The sequence below is a fragment of the Erigeron canadensis genome, chromosome 8 (assembly GCF_010389155.1).
Source record: "Erigeron canadensis isolate Cc75 chromosome 8, C_canadensis_v1, whole genome shotgun sequence".
In the NCBI taxonomy this organism is placed as follows: Eukaryota; Viridiplantae; Streptophyta; class Magnoliopsida; order Asterales; family Asteraceae; genus Erigeron; species Erigeron canadensis.
In genome coordinates, this window is record NC_057768.1 from 41,663,343 (window position 1) to 41,688,075 (window position 24,733).

General features: G+C 34.5%; 3 protein-coding genes across 4 annotated transcripts; 1 reads left to right on the forward strand and 2 right to left on the reverse strand.

Moving 5' to 3' along the window:
* The first annotated feature begins 9,702 nt into the window (after nucleotides 1–9,702).
* Nucleotides 9,703–14,971, forward strand: LOC122578248 (DNA (cytosine-5)-methyltransferase CMT3-like). Its single transcript, XM_043750161.1, has 21 exons — nucleotides 9,703–10,101; nucleotides 10,386–10,423; nucleotides 10,515–10,617; nucleotides 10,749–10,856; nucleotides 10,942–11,061; nucleotides 11,142–11,241; nucleotides 11,320–11,516; nucleotides 11,600–11,665; nucleotides 11,741–11,992; nucleotides 12,539–12,597; nucleotides 12,673–12,739; nucleotides 12,825–13,154; nucleotides 13,230–13,298; nucleotides 13,378–13,464; nucleotides 13,547–13,634; nucleotides 13,744–13,865; nucleotides 13,950–14,054; nucleotides 14,139–14,182; nucleotides 14,274–14,343; nucleotides 14,425–14,528; nucleotides 14,645–14,971. The coding sequence occupies exons 1-21, from the start codon at nucleotides 9,736–9,738 to the stop codon at nucleotides 14,814–14,816; spliced, it is 2,667 nt and encodes an 888-aa protein (XP_043606096.1). The 5' UTR covers nucleotides 9,703–9,735; the 3' UTR covers nucleotides 14,817–14,971.
* Nucleotides 14,972–16,407: 1,436 nt separating this feature from the next.
* LOC122580473 lies at nucleotides 16,408–17,558 on the reverse strand. Its single transcript, XM_043752744.1, has one exon. The coding sequence runs from the start codon at nucleotides 17,384–17,386 to the stop codon at nucleotides 16,475–16,477; it is 912 nt and encodes a 303-aa protein (XP_043608679.1). The 5' UTR covers nucleotides 17,387–17,558; the 3' UTR covers nucleotides 16,408–16,474.
* A 1,871-nt stretch (nucleotides 17,559–19,429) lies between these two features.
* LOC122578292 (SURP and G-patch domain-containing protein 1-like protein) lies at nucleotides 19,430–24,284 on the reverse strand. 2 transcript variants are annotated; one of them, XM_043750218.1, is made up of 9 exons: nucleotides 24,167–24,284; nucleotides 22,488–22,884; nucleotides 22,021–22,147; nucleotides 21,684–21,790; nucleotides 21,156–21,272; nucleotides 20,792–20,926; nucleotides 20,496–20,675; nucleotides 19,876–20,054; nucleotides 19,430–19,644 (listed from the first exon to the last, which is right to left on the reverse strand). In XM_043750218.1, the coding sequence occupies exons 2-9, from the start codon at nucleotides 22,858–22,860 to the stop codon at nucleotides 19,618–19,620; spliced, it is 1,245 nt and encodes a 414-aa protein (XP_043606153.1). In that variant the 5' UTR covers nucleotides 22,861–22,884; nucleotides 24,167–24,284; the 3' UTR covers nucleotides 19,430–19,617. The 2 variants fall into 2 exon arrangements, with proteins under 2 accessions (XP_043606153.1, XP_043606152.1); XM_043750217.1 differs by having other exon boundaries at nucleotides 22,488–22,900.
* Between the last annotated feature and the right edge of the window lie 449 nt (nucleotides 24,285–24,733).

A 24,733-nucleotide genomic window follows, 5' to 3' on the forward strand; every position in this document is an offset into this window, starting at 1 on the left:
AGGTAACCAACATAATCCTTCTTATATGCGCCTACTATGGGCAATCCATTTTATAATTTCTCTCCGGCGTGCAATGTACGCGTTTTAAGCCCTCGTGTATCATTAATAAATCCCAAGGTATATCTGGCATTCTTCTTCTTTAAATTAATCAACTCATAAGAATATTTTTATTATGTCCAACTCAGTTATATTTATTCATTAATACAATCTTAAAATAAAGTTTAAGAAAAATTATTTAGGGTTGTCCGTGCATCACACGGGGTCTAAGCACTAGTATTAGTGTAACACCCCGCTAAAGCGGAATATACGGGATGCACAGACAAGTACAAATGCACTCAGTACAAGTTCAACACAGCCATTAAGATTAATCAAAGATCAAGAGAACAAAGTCATTACAAATCATAATTAAGTCTAGATCAGAAGTACAAATGTTATTACAGAATTTAACTGAATCAGAATAGTCAAATTCATGGGACAGAACAATTGTCTCATAGGATAGTACTTGAACTGGAATAGCAATAAGGCCTTCGTAGCTCCAGGACTTGTATGCACGAACCGTCACCAAAAGGATGAGCTTAGAACGGAAGACTCTTATGCTAAAGACCTAGTACCTAGCCTGAAAAGCATGTAAGTTCAAAGGTCAACTACAAAAGTAGTTGGTGAGATTCACATAAAGTACTTTATAAATATACATAAGTCTGATATGTATAAAAGTCTAGTCAAAAGTCTGTATGCCTGTCAAAAGTACCTTGCTGTAATAACAGTAGATTAGAGTCCGTAATGTACTTAATATGTATGTCTATTATTACTGCTAATCCGCTTGGCCATAACGAGCTATGAAAATTCAGGGAACTCATGTAATCAGAAAGTATATAAGTACGAACTAGGTCAGAACCGGTGACCAGAGCATGTGATCAGAACAGGTGATCAATAAGTCTAGGTAATATGCATTCTCCTGTCCTGAGGAGAATGAGGATGGGCCTACCCTAACAGCGCTGTCCATAATACCTACGGTCCAAACCCAGAACAGGTGGGAGATGAATTGATAGCAGTAAGTCTTAGGTCTCATACATAGACAATAAGTACATACAAGAATGTATTCAAGATCCTGCCCATTCAAGATCTAGAACACACATTTAGAAAATAAGTATCATAACATAGATAGTCTGTCAGTACATAGTCTGTCTGAAAATAGTCTGTACATAAATAGTCTGTCTGTCTCAAGATAGTACATAGTACAGTCAAGAAAATATATATATAAGTCTGTATATATATATAAGTACAAAATAGTTTTCATGTTTTTCAGTCCCCGATAAAGAACTTTAAAAATGTACGAAGGGGGAATAAGTGAACTCACAGTGATATGGTACAATATAGAGAACTAGTACAGTGAACGAGTATAAAGATAGATAAGTATATCTATCGAGATCCAATTACGCCTTGCCGGACTCCTACGCACGTAATAACCATATAGAAGTACATATATTAGTCTAAGTGATTATTCAAATCACAAATGACCTTGATGAACGGATGATTTGGTCCTTTGAACGTTTTGACTCAACATAGTTTTAACTGAACTTTACGTACATGAACTGAACGAAAGTGAGCCTTAAGTTCGTTTGACTGAACTGAACGAATTTAGACCTTAAATTCGTTTGACTGAACTGAACGAATGTAGACCTTAAGTTCGTTTGACCGAACTGAACAAATGTAGACCTTAAGTTCGTTTGACTGAACTGAACGAATGTAGACCTTAAGTTCGTTTGACTGAACTGAACGAAGTTTTTTGTTAAATTCGTAAAGCTAATTTCGTTTTGAACAAGATAATTTCGTTTGATGTTGCAGGCATACGGACATAAGACTGAACTTAACAAAATCACGAGTTTTGAAGATTAAGGCATGTTACGACCCAAATTTGATCACAAAACAGTTACTAGACACATTTAAACATAAACCCATTAATCTTTAACACGTTTTTGACATCAATCATCGACCAAATCATCAAGAACACAAGTCTAAAAGGTTTATTTTTAGTTTCATCAAAACATAAGATTTGTTGTTGTTACCTCAAAACCGATTGCAGAAACACGTTTTGATGATTACGAGGAAGCTAATGATATCAATGATTTCACCCAAACCAACCAAAATCTGGAGATGAATTTAGTGTGTGTTTTAAGGTGTGGGAGTGAGTGAAGAGAGGTAGGAGGTGATGAATAGTAAACTTTTAGGGTTTTACACTTTCTTTTTATACCTTACCATAAAAATGAAATTTCACAACTACAAGGACCATTTTGCAATTAATTTGAGCTGAGCTCTTTTTATGAACTTTTAACATTTACGAACCGAACATATTATATTATTGAGCGTAATCATGAACTCGTCGTACAATATTAATATTTAGATCAATTTGAAGTTCATATAAGCTCATAATGAACATCTAAAGTACGTCTAGAACTCGTATAAATTAAACTGTCTGGCCGATCCAGTGGCATATGTACGTTTCTAAGAACTTAAATAGAACATTTGTGGGACGGTTGTTACAATTAGAATAAACAATCTAAACAACCTTTATAAAGCATTTACCCTCCCATTTTCTTAAAAAAAACTTAGTTTACGACTTTACCCAAATTACTCTCTTTTTATCCATTAGTTTCAATATCAATATATCATCACCTAATATAGTTATAATATCCTTAAATCTCGATCATTCATTTTTGTTCTTTCTCCTCAAAGTTCAACAACTCATTTTTTTCCTCTCCTCCATACATCATTTTATTCATCTAAATTATTCAAAATCTTTTATCTCAAAAACCATACATTGATAAAATATAAAAGTTATATGGGTGTTTTTGAAATTTCATGTTCTTTCATTAGATATGTCATTTTGAAATCCGAGGACAAAACCCGTACGACTAAGGGCAGAGCACGTTCATGTAGATCACCCCCATCACCTATCACCCCTTATAATCGATCACCTCTTATGACCTATCACACTCTGTGACCTATCACTCCCACCATCTTACCGCCGCACCGCGCGAGCATTTGGCTAGTATTATTAAGCTAATTCACTTTTGATTTTCAACATTGAACTTAAAATTTCAATATTGATTTTAAGTTTTAACAATGTACACATTCTAATGCATGATGTATCATACATCATAACCACATTACATCAATAACTTCCACTACTCACTGGCGCCACCACCACCACCGGCGCTACCGCCGCTCGCCGCTACCACCCATCACCGCCACCACCGCCTCCGGCATTACATCGCCGTCACCGCCGCCACCTCTATCAGCGCCGCAACGCGCGGATATCATTCTCGTTTTATATAAGGTCTTTAGGCAACGGATATACGTATACATATTATTTCATTTAATGAAAACATATATCTTAGATTTATAAATTTTATATAACTATATATAATATAATGTGTAGTTGTTATAGATTTATCAAGTTTGGTAATAGGTTTATTCAACTTTCGTGACACATAATACAACTATATGTATATTATGTATAATTAAATATACACTCGTATCAAATATACAAGTTAACGACATATTTAAAATATGTATTTTTAAATGTTAATTAATGTTTGTATTATGATTAGGCTGTAAACAGTTCGGTTCGATTCGGTTAGCTAAAAATTTCGAACTGCTTTTCGGCTTTCGGTTCGGTTAGTTTTAAATTTTTAACCGTTAATTTCGGTTACCGACAAATCGGTTACCGAAAAAGTCGGTTAACTTCGGTTTTAATTTCGATTAACCATTTATTAAAGTTATGCTAATATAAACTTTAAGTTTTCAATTATAATAGTCATTCTATATTGTATTAATTAATTTCTCTATGTATAATAGTTATTTAACTACGTTAAAATTTTGTTTTATAAATAAATATACATTACATATAATTTTGAATTACTTTTTTAACGCTATATTTATTTTGTTTTATAAATAAATATACGTTAAATATAATTTTGAATTACTTTTTTCTAACGTTATATTTATGTAATGTAAGTTTTCATTTAAGAATATCATGATTTACTACTTAAAATGTCTTCTATATGATATTACTAATACTTTTGATAAATATTTTAAACAAAGTTAATAACTTTTTCTTAAAGAGAGTATATATATATATATAAGAAAATTAATTAGAATATCCAAAACTAATCATAGATTGTGAAAGAAAGTTAGAAAAACTGTTAATATATTAGGCAACAAATACAAAAATTAGCTAAATAGATTTGTAAATGATATATTCATGTAATACATATATGTGTAAATGTACATATATGTGATTATATGTAGGTGTATATCAAAATTCGGTTCGGTTCGGTTAACTGCGTGTAATGAATATTGAAAACTGTAACCAAACCGTTACACATCGGGGTTTTTTTTTCGTTTTTTTCGGTTTTCGTTTTTTTTCGGTTTTTTTTTTGGTTTCGGATCACACGGTTCGGACCGTTTTTCTGGTTTATTTCATACACCCCTAATTATGATTAGTAGGGAGACCACTTGTCTATTTGCCATGATATAACTTGTTGACGAAAATAGCATATGATTGTTGGGCGAGGTCATTTATTTAATGAAATGATATGGAATTTTAGTCATCGAGATTTATTGGTCAAATGGGTTGTTCATTGATGATGCATATGTACCAATCCCTGTGGAAAGAGATAATTGAGATGGTAGTGGGCAAGTTAATGAATTAGGTAGTAATGTGGAAAGTATAAATGATGAATTTTTCAATGAGGCATTTTGCAATGATAGTATACCAAACCAAACAGAATATGGGTAGGGTAGTGGTACTGGTATTAGTGTACAAGTTGTTGAGGTTGAAGAACATGGGCAGGGTAGTGAGACTGGTGTTGATGCAACTGAGGGTGAGCAGAATAGGGAAGACAGTGATTTTGTGGACAATGAACACATTATAAATGAGGTGGAAGTGGATATGACAGACTTCAGAGACAATGTAGATGCTAATGTATAATGGGTTGCATGTGGGGATAAGCCAAATGAGAGCATGGTCAATGATGTGGAGGTTGAGAGGGTCAATTATGATAATATTGATAGTGAACCAGAGTCAGGGGATGATGCTAGAACAAAAGCTCTGAAGCAGTTGAGAAGGGAGCACAACACTAACCCAGAAAAGAAGTTTCATTTCTATCCTGGCCAAGCATTTAGAACTAAGTTGGAGGTTAAGGAGCTGGTTACTATGCTATCAATTGAAAGTAGAAGACTGATAAAAATTGTCAAAAATGATGTATAGAGATTTACTGTAATATGTGAGGGATCTATTCCTGTTTTTCATGCAGATGTGGGGTGTAGTCAACAAAAAAAAAGACTTGGATAAAAATGTTGGGCCAACTAATACTACTGGGCCATCTCAAAAGGTTGGGCATCATGGTTTGAATAGTCCAACCCAGTCACCAAAAGGCATTAGGTTTACAAAGCAGGCTATTAAATATATTGTCAATGAAAAATGCAAGGAAAGAGAAAAACAAAAACAAAAGGAATCTCAAGAAAAAGGAATCTGAAAAAGATAAAGAAGAAAAGGTCAAATGCCCTTGGAGGTTGCATGTGTCTAGAAAAAAAAGAAGATAACACATGGGTGGTCAAAACATACAAAGATCACCATAAATGTCTACATGCTAGAGAATTAAATAGATGTACTTATGAGTTTTTGGCTAAAGAGATTCAACAACAACTACATCCAGATTCAAAAGTTCAACCAAGTCATTTTAGAGAACAAATTCAACAGAAGTATGAGATAGGATTCTCTAAGCACAAGATATACAGGGCACATATCAAGGCAAAGGAGAGACTGATGGGTGATTACACAAGTCAATATGCCATTTTGAGAGACTATTTGTTAGAATTAAAAGCAACCAATCCAGGAACAACTGTGAGGCTTGATTATGAGCCATAACCAAATCCAGACAGTAACACTAGAGTGTTTAGAAGAATATATGTATGCTTGGGTTCATTGAACCAGGGTTTTAAAGTTGGTGGAAGAGATCTTATGGGATTGGATGGGACATTCATGAAGGGATTGACTAATGGTCAGTTACTGCTTGCTGTTGGAATAGATCCAAACAATGGAGCCTTTCCACTTGCATATGGGATTGCGGAATCTGAGAATAAGGCTTCTTGGAGATGGTTTCTTGGGCATCTTGGAGGAGATCTTGATCTAAATCACATGTCTAATATCACTTTCATAAGTGATACACAAAATGTACAATAATTAACAATTTACTTTATTTACTATATTTACTAATGTATATGTTAGTAATTATACTCTATTTATACTATATTTATACTACTAACAAACTGTTTGGGTTTTAGGGGATCATTCCAGCCATTTCAGAACTATTTCCCTGTGTAGAGCACAGACGTTGCTTGAAACACACATATGAGAACATGAAGCTGACTTATAGGGGACAACTTTACAAAGACTTCCTCTGGAAGTGTGCCACTGCAACAACAGTTCCATAATTTACCAAGTGCATGGAAGACTTAAAGACAGTCAACAATTCTGCATATGAATGGTTGAAGACAATTCCACCAAGACACTGGGCTAGGTCACACTTTTCTAGTAAGACTTGTATATTTTTTTGCCAATTTTGCATACTTTTTTTTGTGTTTTTGTCTTAAAAGTTGTCAAAATTAACAGGGAGATGTCATTGTGATGTACTTGTGAACAATATGTGTGAGACTGTGAATGGAAAACTTGTAGATGGTAGGAAGAAGCCTATAATCTTGTGTTTAGAATATGTAAGGGAGTATTTGATGAAGAGACATGCTAAGGTACAAAGGATGATTGACAGTGCTGTTGGGCCATTAACACCCATGTTTGAGTTGATAAAGAAGAAGGCTGAAAGATACAAGATCCTCTTTAATGGTGGTACAAAGTTTCAGGTTGTTGGTCCATGGCAAGATCAACATGTAGTAGATATGGTTGAAAGGACATGTTCATGCAGAAAATGGGAATTATCTGGCATGCCATGTAAACATGCTGTGGCTACATTCAATGACATGGCAAATAATGGTATGAAATGTGGCATTCCTGAGTCATATGTAGATCCTGTTTATTGGCTTGCTACTTGGAGAACTATGTACAGTTTTACAATTGGACCTACCAAGGGAAGGGCACATTGGCCAAAGTTTGAAAGTCCCATCACACTTCTTCCACCAAAACATAAGGTTTCAATAGGGAGGCCTAAGAAAAAGAGGAGAAGGGGTCAAGTTGAGATTCAGTTGGTGAAGGGAGGAAAGCTTACCAGGGCTGCTGCTTACACTAAATGTGGGAATTGCAAGCAAGATGGACACAACAATAGAACATGTACAAGGGGACCAAGTCAACAAGCTGTTGGTTCAAGTTCAACTACTGCTGGTTCAAGTCATGGAAGAAAGAAGATTGCAGTGAAGAAGCCTGCAACTAAGAAGAAGCCTGTTGGTTCAAAAGCTGTTGGTTCAAGCAAGACTGCCAACTGATTTACTAGTTTTATGCTTTTCTTTGAACTTATTTGGTGTGTATTAAAGACTTACGTATTTGATCTTGTATGCTGTTACCTATTTCCTATTTAGACTAATGTATGTGTGTGTACTAAAACACTGAAATGCAACTTAAATGAATGTATGAGTGACACTAAATGTGGCACAATTTTGGTAATGTTTTCTGGATTTTTTTACTCATGATCCTGTTTATTGGTAATGTTTGACTATAAAAAGTCATAATTAATTAATTTTTGACTCTTATTGAATTTTGACTCTAATTGTCAATTGTGACTCTTGTTGAATTTTGACTCTAATTCTCAATTATGACATGTTTTTTGGACATGTTTTTTGACTCTAATTGACAATTTTAATAAGTTGCAATTGGAATAAAACCACACATTTACAAACAAATATACACAAGTACCAAATTTCATATCTTACAAATTCAATATATACATCCATTTGATACAGGAAAACAAAACACATTAAAAAAGAAGCTAATTTCATCTAAAAGCTAGCTAATTTCATCTAAAATACATATAAGCAACAAATATAATCCAACTTATTACTAAGAACTTATTGTATATTCTTGCTTGAATTTATTAGCTCTGGAAGCCTCCTCAAATCGGTTCATTGATCTTAACACCCCCGGGATAATTTCAACTGCTCTTCTACACATAGGTGGATCATGCCAACTAATAAAGCCATGTCTTGAACCCTAATTTCGATTATTCAAAGAAAAAAATAATTAGGTCAAATTCATTTAATTGACTATAATAAATCTTTTACCTTTCTAGAACAACAATGAAATCGCCTTCCTGGGTTATTCTCAGTCCATGAGGTGCGAATCGTAGATGGATGGCCGCAGCTACAAAGAATCATTGCAAGTTGTTAATTGTATTTTTTTTTAATTGGGGTTTTCAGATTATTATGTGATAAACCGAGTGAATGACTTTTGGGGGTGAATTTAGGTTTATATATGGGTGGGAGGGCTTTAATTACTGAACTACCCCGCACGTGCTAAGCACATGGGTGCATTAACAGCTGAAAATGGATGGAACGTTACTTTTGGACCAAGAATGCAACGGTTGTGATACCACAGGGATAGGTTCCACGACTTTACACACTTTTGTACCAAACTTGCAAATTTGGGGATACCTCATGGACAAAAAATGTAATTCGTTCTTAATTTAACTGAATGTATCAATTACAAAAATACATTGTTGATATTATTAATATTTCAATACTTAAAAACTTAAAACGATGCTTGGTTCAAGTTGAAAATGGTAAAGGGGAAGACAATGATAATACTAACTACCAAGGAATGCAGTGGACATTACCTTTGTCATTGATATTTCTTGGTTCCTTTTATGAAACTAATTTTATTGATGCTTATATCAAGTATATAATTGTAAATATTAGTTGTAGTTAGTAAATTTTTAATAAAAAAAAGTTTATGTTATTATGTATTATATAATTTTTTATTATAAATAAGTTTAAATGTAATTGATGTTACGTATATTGCATGATCGAGCAAACAATTAAATGTGTATAGTATATTTTTCTTAATAGTATATATAAATCTACATATATAAAATATCATATATTAACAAATAAAAATAACTGAACGTGGAGAAATTTTAGTAGCATAAATAGCTAGAGAAAACGGAAATTGGGTAATGAATTTTTATTACCCCTAATTTGTTGGTTAATGAAGTATTACTCAAAACTGAGTAATCATTGATTGCATTATATCATATCAAGCATTACTTTTCATTATATTTGTCATTCCTAATACCCCATACCCCTCAACCAAGCACCCGTAGCTTTAAAATCATTATCTTATTTTAAAGTATCTATAATCAGTTAACTTATATGAGTAATGAATTAGTATATCACTAAACTTTACAACATTTGAAAACATAATTTTGGATATTACATATAAAACTGAGATGATAATATCACGCATTCAAATTTCAAATTTGTTTAAAAACGACAATTTATTTATAGTAAAAAGAAAACAAATAAGGGAAACTCTTGATTTACCCGATCACTGTAGAAAAATTCAAATTCATTTAAATTAACATTCACACACGTTCTCCTTTCAGTTTCCCGCTCATCCGAAAAAATTGCCCCGCTCAAACCGCACCAAAATAAAAACCTTAACCCTAGCCCCACTCTCCCATTCCCCCCTCACTATTCTCTCTTCTCTCCCTCTATCTCTCTCACACACCAATGGCCGGAACACGAACCAAACGAAAATCAACCGCTACTCCCAAAAACACAAGATCAAATAAGAAAACTAAAGTATCAGAAGACAAAAATCCAGAAGCTTCTTCTTCCGATGCTGTTGCAGATCTGGATGAAGTTCTGACCGTCGTTGAGGAAAAGGTTCCGGCCGTCGTTGTGGAAAATGCTCCGGCGGCCGTTGAAGAAAATATTCCGGCGGCCGTTGAGGAAAATGCTCTGGCGTCAAGCTCTGCCGGACCATCTACGGAAGTCAAGGCAGATGAGGAGGAAGAAGAGAGTATATTGATCGGTGATCCCGTTCCTGATGCTGAAGCACGAAAGAAATGGCCGCATCGATATTTGTCAAGAAAAGTATGAATTTTTACTCTGCAATTTATTTATTTTCTTTTATATTCATAAGTATATATAATATATTAATTCCATCATCTGATAGAATTGTACATTATGGTTTTAAGATTATTTATATATGCTTTTTAACATGATAGTCGAAATAAATCTAGCAGGCAAATAGGAGTTTGTTATTATTATAAAATTAATTAAAAAGGATTAGACTTTATGATTTGTGAATGTTATAAGTTTTTTGAATCTTGTAATTCAGTTACAACTTAATTGTTTGTTAATTTTTTTGTTTTTAGAATTCAGTATGGACCGGAACTATGGGAATACCGAAAGGGTAAGTTTTTACATTTGATTCTTAGTTCTGGCAGGATTAATACAATTAGGTATTTGTATACATTTATGTTGTTGTTCTGACTTAATTGCAGAAACGAGGCTCCGAAAGAAATCATTCAAGCAAGACGACACTACACTGAAGCACTTGTTGATGGACGTGTGCATTTTAAATTGGGAGATGATGGTTTTGTTTATGTAAGCGTTTCATTGTTTATTGTTTACCTATATATATATATATATTCCCAGTTTTGTAGTAGCTCATGATCTGTATACACATTTACTTTGATTTGGTTATGGTAACAATTATTGGTTTGTTGATTTTGAAGGCTGGAGATAATGAGGAAAGTTATATATGTAGAATTATTGAGTTGTTTGAAGGTGTGGATGGTGATCCGTACTTTCGTGCTCAATGGTTCTATAGGGCGAAGGACACGGTAATATTTTACTAATGGCTTTTGATCTTGATTTATGATGGTTGGTTTTGATTTTGACTTACACATGATTTGATCCCCGTTTCAGATAATAGGCGAGTGTTCTGATCTTATTGATGCCAAACGCATCTTTTTTTCCGAAGTGAAAGATGATAATTCTCTAGGATGTCTTTTAGAGAAGCTTAGAATAGTCCGAGTGCCTTTATATGTATGAGCTTCTTTTTGGTAATTTTTGCAAAATTTATAACCATTCTATTATTGCTTATTATTTTTGATTTGGTTTTTTAGGCGGATGTTGATACTAAAAGGGCGTTGCTTGCAAATGGAGATTTCTATTATGATATGATGTATCTAGTTCCATTTTCTTCTTACCAAAATTTACCCACTGGTAATTGTTCAATCTAATGTTATGTTATTTACACGTCGTTAACTTAAATGGGTTACTAATGACTCTATATGTATGAAGATAATGAGACAGATGGAGATGAATCTGAGTCCACAATATCTTCAGAGTGCAATTCTAATGCGTCAGTTACTGAGGTTTCCCAGATTAAAGAGAGCAAGAGATCTGAAATGACATTGCTAGATCTTTATTCTGGGTGTGGCGCAATGTCAACTGGATTGTGCTTGGGAGCAAATATGGCAGCTGTGAATCTGATCACTGTAGGACCTTTTTATCAATCATCTATTTGTTTGACAAATGTAAATACTGTGCTAACTGATTTTTTTTTTACATTTGTTTATAGAAATGGGCTGTAGATTTTAATCAACATGCCTGTGAAAGTTTGAAGTTAAACCACCCGGAAACAGAGGTCTGTTCTTTGGCTCTTTTAATTTCTATGTTTTTTCTTCTTTCACTAAATGTATTGCATACTTACGTAACACAGGTCCGGAATGAGCCTGCTGAGGATTTTTTGCAGCTACTAAAAGTGTGGAATAGTCTTTGTCGTCGTTTTTCTTTGATTGGTGGTGATGATTTACAGCCTAGTAGCAATCCTGTGCGTGTTGAGAATGATGTTGCTGATGACGATGATGCTCAAGAAGATGATGAAGATGAGGAAGTGTTTGAAGTTGACGAAATCTTGTCAATTTGCTATGGTGACCCTAAGAAAATTAAGTTACCCGGGCTTTATTTCAAGGTATTTCTGGTTTGTTAGGAGAAATTCATCCAATTACTGTCTTAAGTGTTTGTTTTAGTAATCACTTATTGACAGAAGTATATTTATTATTATTATTATATCATAAATTTTCAGATACAATTAATAAGTTATATTCACTGTACTGGTAGTTAGACACAATATTTTGGTGCTAGATACCAAATCTAAGTGAAACATATTCTTTATCTGAAAATGATCTTGGATGTTGATTGAGGTTCCAAACTTACAAATTGATAGAAGCTTCTGAATGTATGCGATAAAAAATTTATGACGATATAATGATGTATAATGGTAGCAATGTGTTTTAGAATGTTTTACTTTGTAGATGTTATGAGAATCTATCTAACATGTCTTTAACAATTGATCATTTTGTATTGATTTGTAGATTTAGTTTTTTTCTAAACTGTATGATCTATGATAAATACTCATTTTTTTTGTACTTCATCAGCAAGTTATGTATGTTATTTGTTATTTTAGTTTCAGAGAAAAGACTTGAAGTATATTGTTTTTTTGTTCTCACATTACCAGATTCGCTGGAAGGGTTATGGCCCAGAAGAAGACACATGGGAGCCTGAAGATGGCTTGGGGTATATTATTAAACAACCATTTTTTCTTATGTCTTGTGTACAAATTAAAGTTACTGACATCAAAATAATTTATAGTGATTGTGAGGAGAAGCTGAAGCAGTTTGTTCAAAAAGGCTTTGCAAACAAGATTTTGCCTGTACCTGTATGTACAACCTTTTCCTTGTGCATAACTGCATATACATATATTGAAATTTTTGGATGTTGATTGTCCTATTTAATTGTTTCAGGGTGGCGTGGATGTTATCTGTGGAGGCCCACCTTGTCAAGGCATAAGTGGTTTCAATCGATTCAGAAATAAAGAAAAACCATTGGAAGATGAAAAAAACAAGCAACTACTTGTGTATATGGATATTGTTGAGTTTTTGAAACCAAGGTTTGCATTGATGGAAAATGTTGTTGATATCGTTAAGTTTGCAAAAGGATATTTAGGAAGGTATTCACTTGGTCGATTAGTATCAATGAACTACCAAGCTCGTGTTGGGTTAATGACAGCTGGTATGTATGGGCTTCCTCAGTTCAGAATGAGGATGTTTATGTGGGCTGCTGGACCTGGCGAGGTGAGACTTTTTATTCCTAAGTTTGTCTATTGATTTTTTATCATCAATTTATTCATTATCATTTATGTTTTTCAGAAACTACCACAATATCCACTACCTACCCACAAGGTAGTTTCAAGAGGATCATCTCCTGTTGAATTTGAGGTATAATTTGGTAGTCTGGTTTTATTTGCTAACATGTATTATTATCTTTCTATTTGTCTAATTGACTTTTTTTGTTTAGTCAAATGCGGTTACTTATGATGACCTAAGTGCTGTTGTGTTGGAAAAAGAACTCTTTCTAGAGGACGCAATATCTGATCTCCCCCCTGTAAGTACAAAAACAGTTGTTTGGACACATGTTTTTGGATGACAAATAAACTTGTTAAGATTTTTTGTGTTTCTATTTGTAGGTTACTAATTTTGAGGAAAAAGATGAAATTCCATACAGAGAGTTGCCGAAAACTGAGTTTCAAAAGTTCATAAGGCTTAAAAAACAAGGTTAATCACCAAACTTTTGTTAGTTTTTACTTTTTTGGTCTAAATATCTAAGTACATTTGTGTATATATATGGGCTTATTCCTAACAATGGTTAATTTTACATCTTTAGAAATGCCTGGATTTTCCGGGACTATAGGTGTGGATTCTGCGGATCATTTATTGTATGATCATCTGCCATACAAATGCAACGATGATGATTATCAGCGTGTTTGCCAAATTCCCAAGAAAAAGGTTTGCTTAATTCTTAGTTACTCCGTACATTATTTCATGTTTTATATGGTGGTGTTATTGTAACTCACATGCTTTTATTTTTAGGGAGCAAATTTTAGAGATTTGGCTGGTGTTCGTGTCAAGAGTGATAATCATGTTGAATTTGATCCGAATGTTGAGAGGGTTCTTCTAGCTTCAGGAAAGCCCTTGGTAAGTGTGGAAACTGCACCAACATGAACCTGGTGATAGTTTATTATGATCACTGGTTGACTCTTTTTTTGAAATTGATGATAGGTACCTGATTATGCAATGACATTTGTTGATGGGAGATCGTCTAAGTAACCTTTCTACTTGGCTTTGGGTTTATATGTATGTATATTATATGTGTGTTTCGAGTATTTGTTAACTGCACTTTTAAATTTTTAACAGACCTTTTGGACGGCTTTGGTGGGACGAAATTGTACCAACAGTTGTCACTAGGGCAGAGCCTCACAATCAGGTAGATGCAATATAAACAATATTCTAAATTTTAGTTATATCTTTTTAGCATATCTGTTAACTGCTTTTCAATTCTATCCAGGCAATTCTTCATCCTGTGCAGGACCGTGTTCTGACTGTTCGTGAAAATGCTAGGCTTCAAGGTTTTCCTGACTACTACAAGCTTGTTGGTCCTATTAAAGAAAGGTATGAAAACTTTGGAAGCTTTATTGTTTCAGTAACCTCATAACATACGATACTGCCCGTTGAATTGATCTTTTCAATATTCTTTACATGATTCATGTTATGAACTGTCTTCCCAGATACATGCAAGTCGGAAATGCTGTGGCTGTTCCAGTTGCTAGGGCGTTGGGTTATTCCCTTGCGATGTCATGCAAAGGTATTGCCGGTGAAGGACCGGTTTTTACATTACCCAAGAAGTTTCCTAATCTTGAGACAGCTGCATCCGTTCCTTTAATTGAGGAGAATCAGTAGGTGATTTTTATCAATGATACAAACATATTATTTATGCATTGGGAGATTTGCAATGAACACATTGTCTTCTATGTCAATCTTTTGTTATTTATTAGTTACATTTTGCTCATTAAGGTTGTTGGATTCTTTTTCTAATCTAAGCAAATGTTCGTTTATTTGGTCCCTCTTGTTGAAGCAACACTAATGTGATACAGAGTTTGCTTTGTGTTTCATAAATTTTAGAGTAAACGGCACAAATCGTCCTTATGGTTTACCCTAATAATCAAGTTTCATCCTTAACTATTTGAAATGACATTGGTAGTCCTTTTGGGAAGGGTAAGGATCACATATAATCCTTTATGCAAACAGATGTTTTCTTTAAACCGTTAACTCCCACACGTGTTTTCCATATGAGAGTATATGTCTTTTTAACCTATAAAAGACCAATATCGATAATTTCTCTCTTACTTTATATACCAAAACCCAGATCCCTAAATATGTATATATGGTGTATATATATTTCGTCGAATCTCCTTAACTACCCCGGCCGTAGTAATTGAATCTTGATATATAGAAGAGCATGTGGCGCATCATCTTCATAGAGCTTTAATTAATATCCATTTCCTGTTACAACAAGTAGATTGATGCATGGATCAACTACTTAATTAATTGCAACAAGTTTTGAGGTACAATACTCATCGAATTAAGACTTGTAAACAGCTACCAAATATACATAAATATAAAAAGAAGAAAAAGTTAACGAGCTCTAACTATTATATATATAGCAGATACATATATATTACACTAATTATGTATGTATATCTAATAAGTAATATCTATATGATCAATATCATATCACAATTCAAAATTTCAATAAAAACCAATCTATATCTTGTTACCAGATTTAACAACACCACAACCATAGTTTTTCCGGCCACCACAACGGATCTTAATCGTGGTGATCGGATCTTGATGGTGGTGGCCCGATGTTATAGGTGGCGGCCATATCTTCCCGGTGGTGGCTCGATGTTGGTGGCGGCAGCCATATCTTCGTGGAGGTCGGATCTTGATGGTGGTGGCCCGATGTTTTAGGTGGCGGCCATATCTTCCCGGTGGTGGCTCAATGTTAGTGGCGGCAGCCATATCTTCGTGGTGGTGGTCGGATCTTGATGGTGGTGGACCGATGTTAGTGGTGGTAGCCATATCTTCGTGGTGATGGCCGGATTTTCAATGGTCATAATGTATGCATATTTTCGCAGATCTGGCAGATCGTGGTGGTGGTGGCCGGCCGGAGTTGTAAGGGAGGGTGGGAGAGGGAGATTTGTGTGTTATATGTGTGTGTTTGGTGATGGTTAAAAGTAGGAAAGAAGAAACTCAATAAAGAGAATAATTAATGAAAAAAAATATCATGAGTGGTCCTTTAACTTTTGAAAGGACGATACTACCCTCACGTGAAAAACACGTGCGAGAGTTAACGGATTAGAGAAAACGTCCGTTTGCATAAAGGACTGTATGTGATCCTTATTCTTCCATAAAGGATTGTCAATGTCATTTCAAATAGTTAAGGATGAAACTTGATTATTAGGGTAAACCACAAGGACGATTTGGGCCGTTTACTCTAAATTTTAAAAATTCTATTGTTTGTTTACACATGTAGTTTATGTATGATAATAATTAGCCTATTCAATTTTCCATACATAAAGAAAAAGGCAGCATTGTTGGGGTATGTGACTTCTTCCAGTCGAATGATACTTGTTTATGCTACTGTTATTGTAATCATCGCAGGCTTCTTTGCTAACATCTTTATCAGTCTCTGTAATGGGTTGATTAGGTTTGAAAATAAACAACCCATGGCTAGAGCCAGGGTTCATAAAAAGCCATGCATGCACGTCCCATAGCACCTCGATTGGTTGCTTGTTCACCATGACTATTTGGTTACCACGGAACTTCCATTGCAAATTTCTTATGTGGATCAGCACAATTCCATCAATGCTTATCCACATTTCAGGGTCTTTTGGTCCTATTGTTGAACTTTCGACCACGATTTCGTAGTCTTTTCGATTTTTATCAAATTTTGCTCTTGTTGTGAAACTTTTCTTTCCAAACATGTGCTCTTTCTTGAAAAACAGGAGGGCCTCGGCTGCACCTGGACGTGACTTTGTCCTTTTGTATACCTTCTTTTTCAAGTCCCCCATCAGCAACACAACTTCCTCGTCACAAACTAATGCAACATAGAATTCTGAGCATGGTTCTGGAGACCCTGAAAACTTTGCTGACCGAAGATCCCAATATATGTCGATTTGGAGCCCATCAACCTCGAAAGTCTTGTAACTCTTTTTCCCCCAAAAGTGCCATGGCTTGAGATCAATCTTGCAGTTGTGGCGATGTTTAGATTCCACACTATCTACAAAAATGTTAAGCGAGTGATTTATTATGTTTTTGGTCCAAAGTGCCATAACAGTTCGCCAATAGCCGCCAATGTATGCTTGATACATGCATGTAACGGTGCATTGTGCCGATTTTGTTGACGTAAGATCTTCTCCTTGCAAAATCGACATTGATTGATCCTTTGAGGTGACAAGAGAATCCATTTTTCGATCATGAGTTGAATATCTTCAAATCTCATGAGTTTTCCTCTATCAGAAGATCCACAATCAAATCATGTTAAAACATTTACATGAAAATCGATCATGAAATCCTCTGAGGAAGCTTATGCTGGTTCTGATCAAGAAATCTTTTGCGTTAATCGTCTTCAAATAATTCCTTGAATGAATGAAACTATGCTAGAATTTCGATCAGTTTTCAAAGGGGTGGATATTAGATGTTAAAAATGTATATATGCTCTTATCTCAAGTTTATTTTGCAAGAACATAGAAGGAAAACGTTTAGGGACACGATTCCTTGAAGATAAAGTGCAAAAAAACGAGGGAGACATGAAACATATATATGCATATAAATTTCTCTACATATGTATTTAGAGGGAATAAAAATACATAATTTAATTGCTCTATATTTTATCTAATTTTATGAATCAAAATAAATGGACAAAAATGAAGGCAGGATCTATCAGTGGACCAAAAAAAAGCAGAGTTCAAAATACTAAATTTAATTGTTTATGGTGAATATATAGATTATTTATTTGATATAAATGGCAAGAAAAGAAAAACAACGAATGCTAAAACTTAACGGTGCAAACCTTCGTTGTAAATTACTAAATTAATTGTAAGCGCACCAATTTTCATACAAAAATTTATAAACATACAATATCTTGTACTTCATCAATCGTTGACTTTTTAAAATATTAAGGTTATCTTTGTCATTTCCCACATTTTTTCCATTAAAAGCTGATATATCTGATCTGTTAAGATACATGATCAGTCCATATGCAAATTTTACTACATGTGCTGCCTTTTTATGATAAAAACTGAATAAGTAATCAAATGCTACTTATGTTATACGATATAAATTGATTGACAAGCGAGTGTGATCAAGCTGACGTACTTGAAAGCCTCTGTATGCATTCCAGCATTTGCATAGCCTATAAAAATCGTAACTAGAGAATTATCAACATGTAAAACCTAGCTAAACAAGCAGTTTTATCCTGGAAGAGTGGAAGTCCTGCTCAGCCTTGGACTAAAATATATTAGTTAGAGAGATATTGATCATGAAAATTTAGCTATAATACACTACTAATTTTATATGCAAGTATTTTTTCAAGAATATTAACTCACTAATCATCAAGAACTTACAAGTTAATGATCATCACTTTCAAGACAGCTCATGTATGATGTGAAGTGTGACGCTATAGAAAGGCAAAAGTTGAAAGGAATGAAGCCTGGTCCAGAGTTAGTGCAATTATGTTTTGCGATATCTGGGCCATGCAACAGCCCTTCCATCTTACTGTCTTCCTAAGTCCTTAATTTCGTTGCACATGTGCGCATCTTGATATTTCAATGGGTAAGTCTGTAACATGGTTCTACTCTGCGTGATGTGGAGGAAGATGGAAATATGAAATGGATAGCTTTGGAATCTATGTCTCTGCTATTAGCTAGAACTATGGCAGCTGTCAAAATTAGGCATTTAAGAGCACTATTCGTCGTATGGTGAAAATCTAGAAGACAATGGATAGAATTCTGTAATATGTTTGTAAATGGGTCAGAAAGTTAGGTAATGAAGGAAAAGCCAATGAAGGACTGGTAGGTTAGGTGGTTGACATCTTTAGGACTTTGTGTTCTGTCTCATTGCATGATTGGTAGTTAATTTAGCATTTAGTCTTTGGTTGTATAACATGGCGTTTGCATGATTGGTAGTTAATTTAGCATTTAGTCTTTGGTCGTATAGCATGGCATTTAAAGTCGAATTAGACAGAATCACGCATCTCACGAAATTTGTACATTCAAACCAAACATCTCATTCATCTCATGGTATGCCTAATGCACCATATGTGTCTCACATGCATATGTATAGTGAGTGAAACATGTCATCTTTGCCCTGAATACAATGTTACTGCGTACGCAATAGAATGTGCTTATTTTGAACTTGAGTTTCAGGAATCATGGTGTGGACAAACTAGCTTTACTGGTTCTTCAAAATATTTAGCAACATACACAAGAGTTTGGAATCTGGACAAAATCTTGGTGAAGGAAGTATACAGATTTTATAATCCACACAAAGTAACCAACAATATGCATTGTCAAAATCCAAAGTACAACATTAATTACCAGTATGTCATAAAGTACATATTATTTAAATAAATGACGAAATCCCACTTCCTTTCTCTTTTGGGATGAATTTTTGATTGCAGTTGACACCCCGTGTATTGTCAGTAATAGGCCTTCCTGGGATTACCCTGCAAATCAGCAGCAAAATTATTAAAATATAATATCAAAAACTTGAGAAACAAGGGTTTAAGACTTTAGGCTATGGAACTACTGGACTTATATATGATGATCATCTAAAATCATGTTAAACTACCGCCAAGTAACTTCAATATGGAACGCATTTCTTGAAAAAGAATTAGATAATTCCAAAATGGATATATGACCAATTTCATAAATAAGAGTCAGATGGTTATTCTCACCAGAGGATTTGGTCTGTGTTTGTACCCAAGCATCATACGCTTTTTATACTGCTCATATATATCATCATCAGGTGTTACTTCACCGGGTTTAGAAGCCCCAACACCTAAGTTATCCTTCTTCACATTACCAGCCATAATTGGATCAGCTATGCCACTACTAGAGCTTCCAAGTCCTTGCCCTGTGAGTTATTGTCAGAGCCAAAAACCAAGACGGCAGTGAGCATCATTAATTTAATATTATACTTGATGCATATATATATCACCACAATATTATATGATTTAAAAAGTTGAAAGCAGTGAATTCACTTTAGGCAACTTTGATCGGTTTGACACATTTAGCCAGGTTTACTAATAGCTGTGTCAATATTTACCATGAAAAATAAAATAAACGTCATTGGAACAGGTTAAAATCAGCATTACTAGCTTTTCGTCAATGTTTTTAAGAACACTAAGACGTTTGCATATACCTTCAAACCAGTTAACCAGGACACATGAAAAGACAAATTGCTTGGGATGAATAACATATCGCTAGTTCAAATAAAATATTATTACCAATTTCACAAAACATTAGAATTTTAGAATAAGAGTAAAAATGATAGTTTAAAGGCAAAAAAGATGACCTTCTTTCCAACCCATTTTCGACAAAAGCCTATGGCCAACGTTGTCAGCCTGGATTCTTGCTTTATCTGCGGCTTCCTTTGCTGCTTTCTGTGCAGCAACATCGTTACAGCTAGCCATGAACTTGTCGAGCTCTTCCAGAGGTATATAATCACCCATGTGATGACCCCTCTTGCCACTACCTGTAGAGATATAAGTGTATATTAGGATATTTATTTCCCTACAAGAGATAAAAAGGAAACTTAAAAAAGACCAAGGCGAGAATATCTGGATAGGTAACAAATAGTCAAAAATATACCTTGAAGAGAAGCAGGAGGGGGCATCTCGTCTTTAGAGTGTTTTGGCTGCCTCCTCTTTTCTTCTTGTGCAGCCTTTTTCATATAGAATTCCATCATAGCTATCGGATCAGAAGCTGAGGGGGCTGTAGATTCATCTGCAATAGAAAATAATTAGTGCGAGTTTGCAAACGTTTGTAATTTGCAAATCATAAAAGCTTATTATTGTGTAACTTCAATAATTTGGTTATTGTTTGTGTACAAATATGTACATAACAAGCGTTACTGTCTATTTAACTTATTTGATCTACAATACATGCCAATACCCTTTTAAACAAGGTGCAGAATCGCATAGAAAGAAAACAACAAAAAGAAACAACTGATTACCATAATCAGATGGTGCACTGTCTGTAGCTTCATATAAAGCTGCAGCAGGGGTCTGGTAATTTGAATGTTGCTGATGTGATCTTTGAGAACTATTATAGGCACTAGGTTTAGCAGCACCTGTTGCAACAAAATATTGCAAAAATTAGGCTGATCGACTAAATAAAGAACTGACAACTGTTAATCTGTAAACATGGCACAATCCAAATTAACATTTGTGCAAACAATATGGAAGAGCAATTTCGAACCAAATAAAAAATCTTTTTGAGTAGAGCCGAATAAGTGAATCCTATATACACTTTACAAGGTATAGTAGGCATAATGTCCACACATTCAAGAACTACAAATTACATATAGTTTAACTTTCTGTAAGGATGGACTTCTAAATGCTTTTAGCAATCACATTTGTCAGCAGTTAGTTCATAGAAGGCCTTCAGACATGGAATCCAGTTACTGTCTATGGGGTATCTCCTTTATCAAATGTCACAGTTTAACTGAAAAAAGAATAGCATTCAGGGCTATTGCACAAACCAGCGTGTTGTGATTGAGAGCCTGCAGAGTGTGCCAGTCTCTTTTCCTCCTCAATAAGTAAATACTCATAATATTTGTAATCAGCACAGCTTTCATCAAACAAGAAACTGCAAAAAATATTAGTACATTACTTTTTTGGATATCCTCTATTGTGAACACAACAATATTGGTGATTGTATTGAGCACACACAAAAAAACAAGCGTTAGGAAGAAGAGAAATTGCAATTATCATAAATAAGGCCTCCTGAAGATATTTGTTTATGAAGTCAGGTTTAAATAAAATCACATGTGCATACAGAGAAGCAGCCATAAATAGTTCTAACTGTAACAAACATACTTGAAAGGGGTATCTCCAGGATTCTTTTGACGTGTGATATGCTCAATCTGCCTTCCATTTTTAGCCACAAAACTTGCTAATCTTTCTGCAGCCTTCTTTACTGCGGGATCACTTGGACATGGGGGTGCTGCATGTCACTTAAGAACCGATTAAATCAAGAGCATGGACAATGGAATCTAAATTATTCTTGTAGCAGGCTGCCACAGATTCCAAATCTGTCACTGAATATCTCTTTCCACCAATGTTGATACAGGTATTATGTATTAGCTGCATTCATCAGACAAAAGTAATTCAAGAATGCTTTGTCCTCTTAATCTTATTTTAAATAATCTCTTACAAATATTTTTCACTTTAGAAAACCGAGGACTTCCACCAACCACTAAAACATTCATGTATAACTTCAAGATCACACGTTAGAAGAGAAAAATTTGATGAAAAAAAAGTAGCATAATATAAGATGTAATTACCAACATCAATTTGTTTTAGTGACTGCACATAGACATCAGACTGATCTAGCTTTTGCCTTTTTATGGATCCATCAGCTGATGCTTTAACAGCTTCTCTCTCATCTTCATCCTCATCTTCACTTAACTTAACAGCAGGAGCCACAAGTTTAGATTTCTGTTTCAGGCTGAATGCAAGCTTGCCAGATGAAGGAGCCTTGCTGACTTTACCAGAATCACTGGCTTTAGAGCCGGCATTACTTACAGCAGGTTTAGGTTTCTCGAGACCTGATACAGTTGAATCTAATTTAGATCCTTTATCTTGCTGAAGTTGTTTGAACCTCTCCATAAATGAACCATCATTAACGAATAGCCTAGAAGCTGTTTCTTTCTCCATTGAATGGAGCCAAGGCTCTTCTTTCTGTTTATAGAAATCACTGATTCATGTGTAAGTTTACAGGCTATTAAATTAATAGAAAGCAAGTGATTATGTCAAAGAAAAAGAGAAGTTTGCTCAAATCAAGTAACGCTCGCAAAAACGTCGCGTCTCATATATGTAAATACAAATCAGAGTCTTTAACCTAGCAGTTATCGAGGTGACCCCATAAACCAACAGGTAGTAGGTTCTAGACTTCTAGTCCCGTTTGGGAGAAACTTTCAGTAATAGACAACAGTGTGTGATTATTTGTCTTTCCAGAGATAATAAAGGAATGATACATATATGTACATAACAAGTAACAACATACACAATAAACACAGTTATTAAGGGGATTTTACACGTCTGAACAAAAGTCAAACACATTATATTGTAACAGCCTTGTATCCGCACAATGAGGCGCCAAAAGTGGAGGAAAATTTGGGTTTTTTTAGGTCTGCGGGATGTGACAGTTCATATAGGGTGGAAATATTGGGTTTTTTAGGTGTGCAGGGCCCGTTTATGTCAAAAAACACACAGAACCACTTTTTATCCTTGGCTAGACCTCCATAAGTAAACATCTTATAAGTGGACACTGGACAGAGAAAGAGTTTGGAAACGGTCACGGTGATATCCAGGTTAGGTTGCGTACATTTGAGTCAAATACTGACCCTCCCTGGGTAACCTAAACATGTAAAACCTCCTCCGTTTATCCGTTTTGTTGAACTCTGCTTATAACTACTGACTATTGGAAAAGCACAACACACACACACACACACACGGACACAACGTGACGGATATCAAACCGAAGCCACCACCTTGAAGACCATCCTGGTGGTAGTATGATGTTCACATCAAATTGCGGGCATGAAACTAATACTATACGACATATTATCGGCCTATCGGGGATGGTCAAAGGGACTGAAATCTCCTCTGGGTAACTTTAAGAACATTATCTTGTATTATCAAATGGTCCCACAATATAAACCAATACTTCTTGTAATAGAAGAGATTCCAATTTTAAAGTTAGATACTTTTGGGGATGGATTGAGTACTATTTAATTAAATTTAATTCATACAACAATAAAAAAGTCCAATCATATGATCAAAGTTTATTACTTTAATTCAAATTAAAACAAGCCCAGAAAGAACCCTAAATCGATTTTAGTAAATTCAACAGTACATGGATCAATCATAGTTTATGAATTCATGAATCGTAGAATACATACATATACATATAAATATATATATAATTGATTAAATATTAAAGATAGATGGAAAAACACACCGATTGAAGAAATTGGGAGAATAACGAAGGGGTTGCGGATCAGGAACGTGAGGATGAATGGAGGATTTTGGGTATTGGCTTTTTTCGATTTCTATTAAAAGCTTTTCTTTTTTTTTAAATTCAGGGTGTTTGGTTAATTATAACTTATACTTTTAATAAGCTATTTATACTTGGCGGGAGTTCTCTAGCGCGAAGCCGGTTAAGACAACGTATGTTATACCATTCGCTGTCGAATCGCGACACGAAGTTTTCAAGCGAAAAAATAACTTATACTTTTTATAAGCTATTTAAAAAAAAACAAAGTACAGTTACTCCCAATTTGAATCCTAGTCTTCTACAGATGAATAGACTACTTTAAAAAAAAAATATAAAAAAGGATTTACAGTCTTATTGGGCATGAGGTAACTCATAACCTGGTTTCAACCATTAATCCATTCCAATTATAACTTATCTTTGGGTAGGCCGGGGGAGGGGGATCAATTTCTGATAATAATTTTTGGTGTTATTTAGAGTTTTATAAAAATAGAATAAATTTGTTGTAAAAAAAGAAAGAAAGAAAAGAAAAAT

Bases quoted from the DNA above. Each gene is read 5' to 3' on its own strand.
- LOC122578248 (XM_043750161.1), top strand. From the start codon at position 9,736: ATGGCCGGAACACGAACCAAACGAAAATCAACCGCTACTCCCAAAAAC. The intron at 11,242-11,319 runs GTAATTGTTCAA...ATATGTATGAAG, and splicing joins TTACCAAAATTTACCCACTG to ATAATGAGACAGATGGAGAT. The intron at 12,598-12,672 runs GTATATTATTAA...AATAATTTATAG, and splicing joins GAGCCTGAAGATGGCTTGGG to TGATTGTGAGGAGAAGCTGA.
- LOC122580473 (XM_043752744.1), bottom strand. From the start codon at position 17,386: ATGGATTCTCTTGTCACCTCAAAGGATCAATCAATGTCGATTTTGCAA.
- LOC122578292 (XM_043750218.1), bottom strand. From the start codon at position 22,860: ATGGAGAAAGAAACAGCTTCTAGGCTATTCGTTAATGATGGTTCATTT. The intron at 21,791-22,020 runs GTATGTTTGTTA...TATTTTTTGCAG, and splicing joins CCTGGAGATACCCCTTTCAA to TTTCTTGTTTGATGAAAGCT. The intron at 20,927-21,155 runs GTAATCAGTTGT...TTTCTATTGCAG, and splicing joins CAGTGCACCATCTGATTATG to ATGAATCTACAGCCCCCTCA.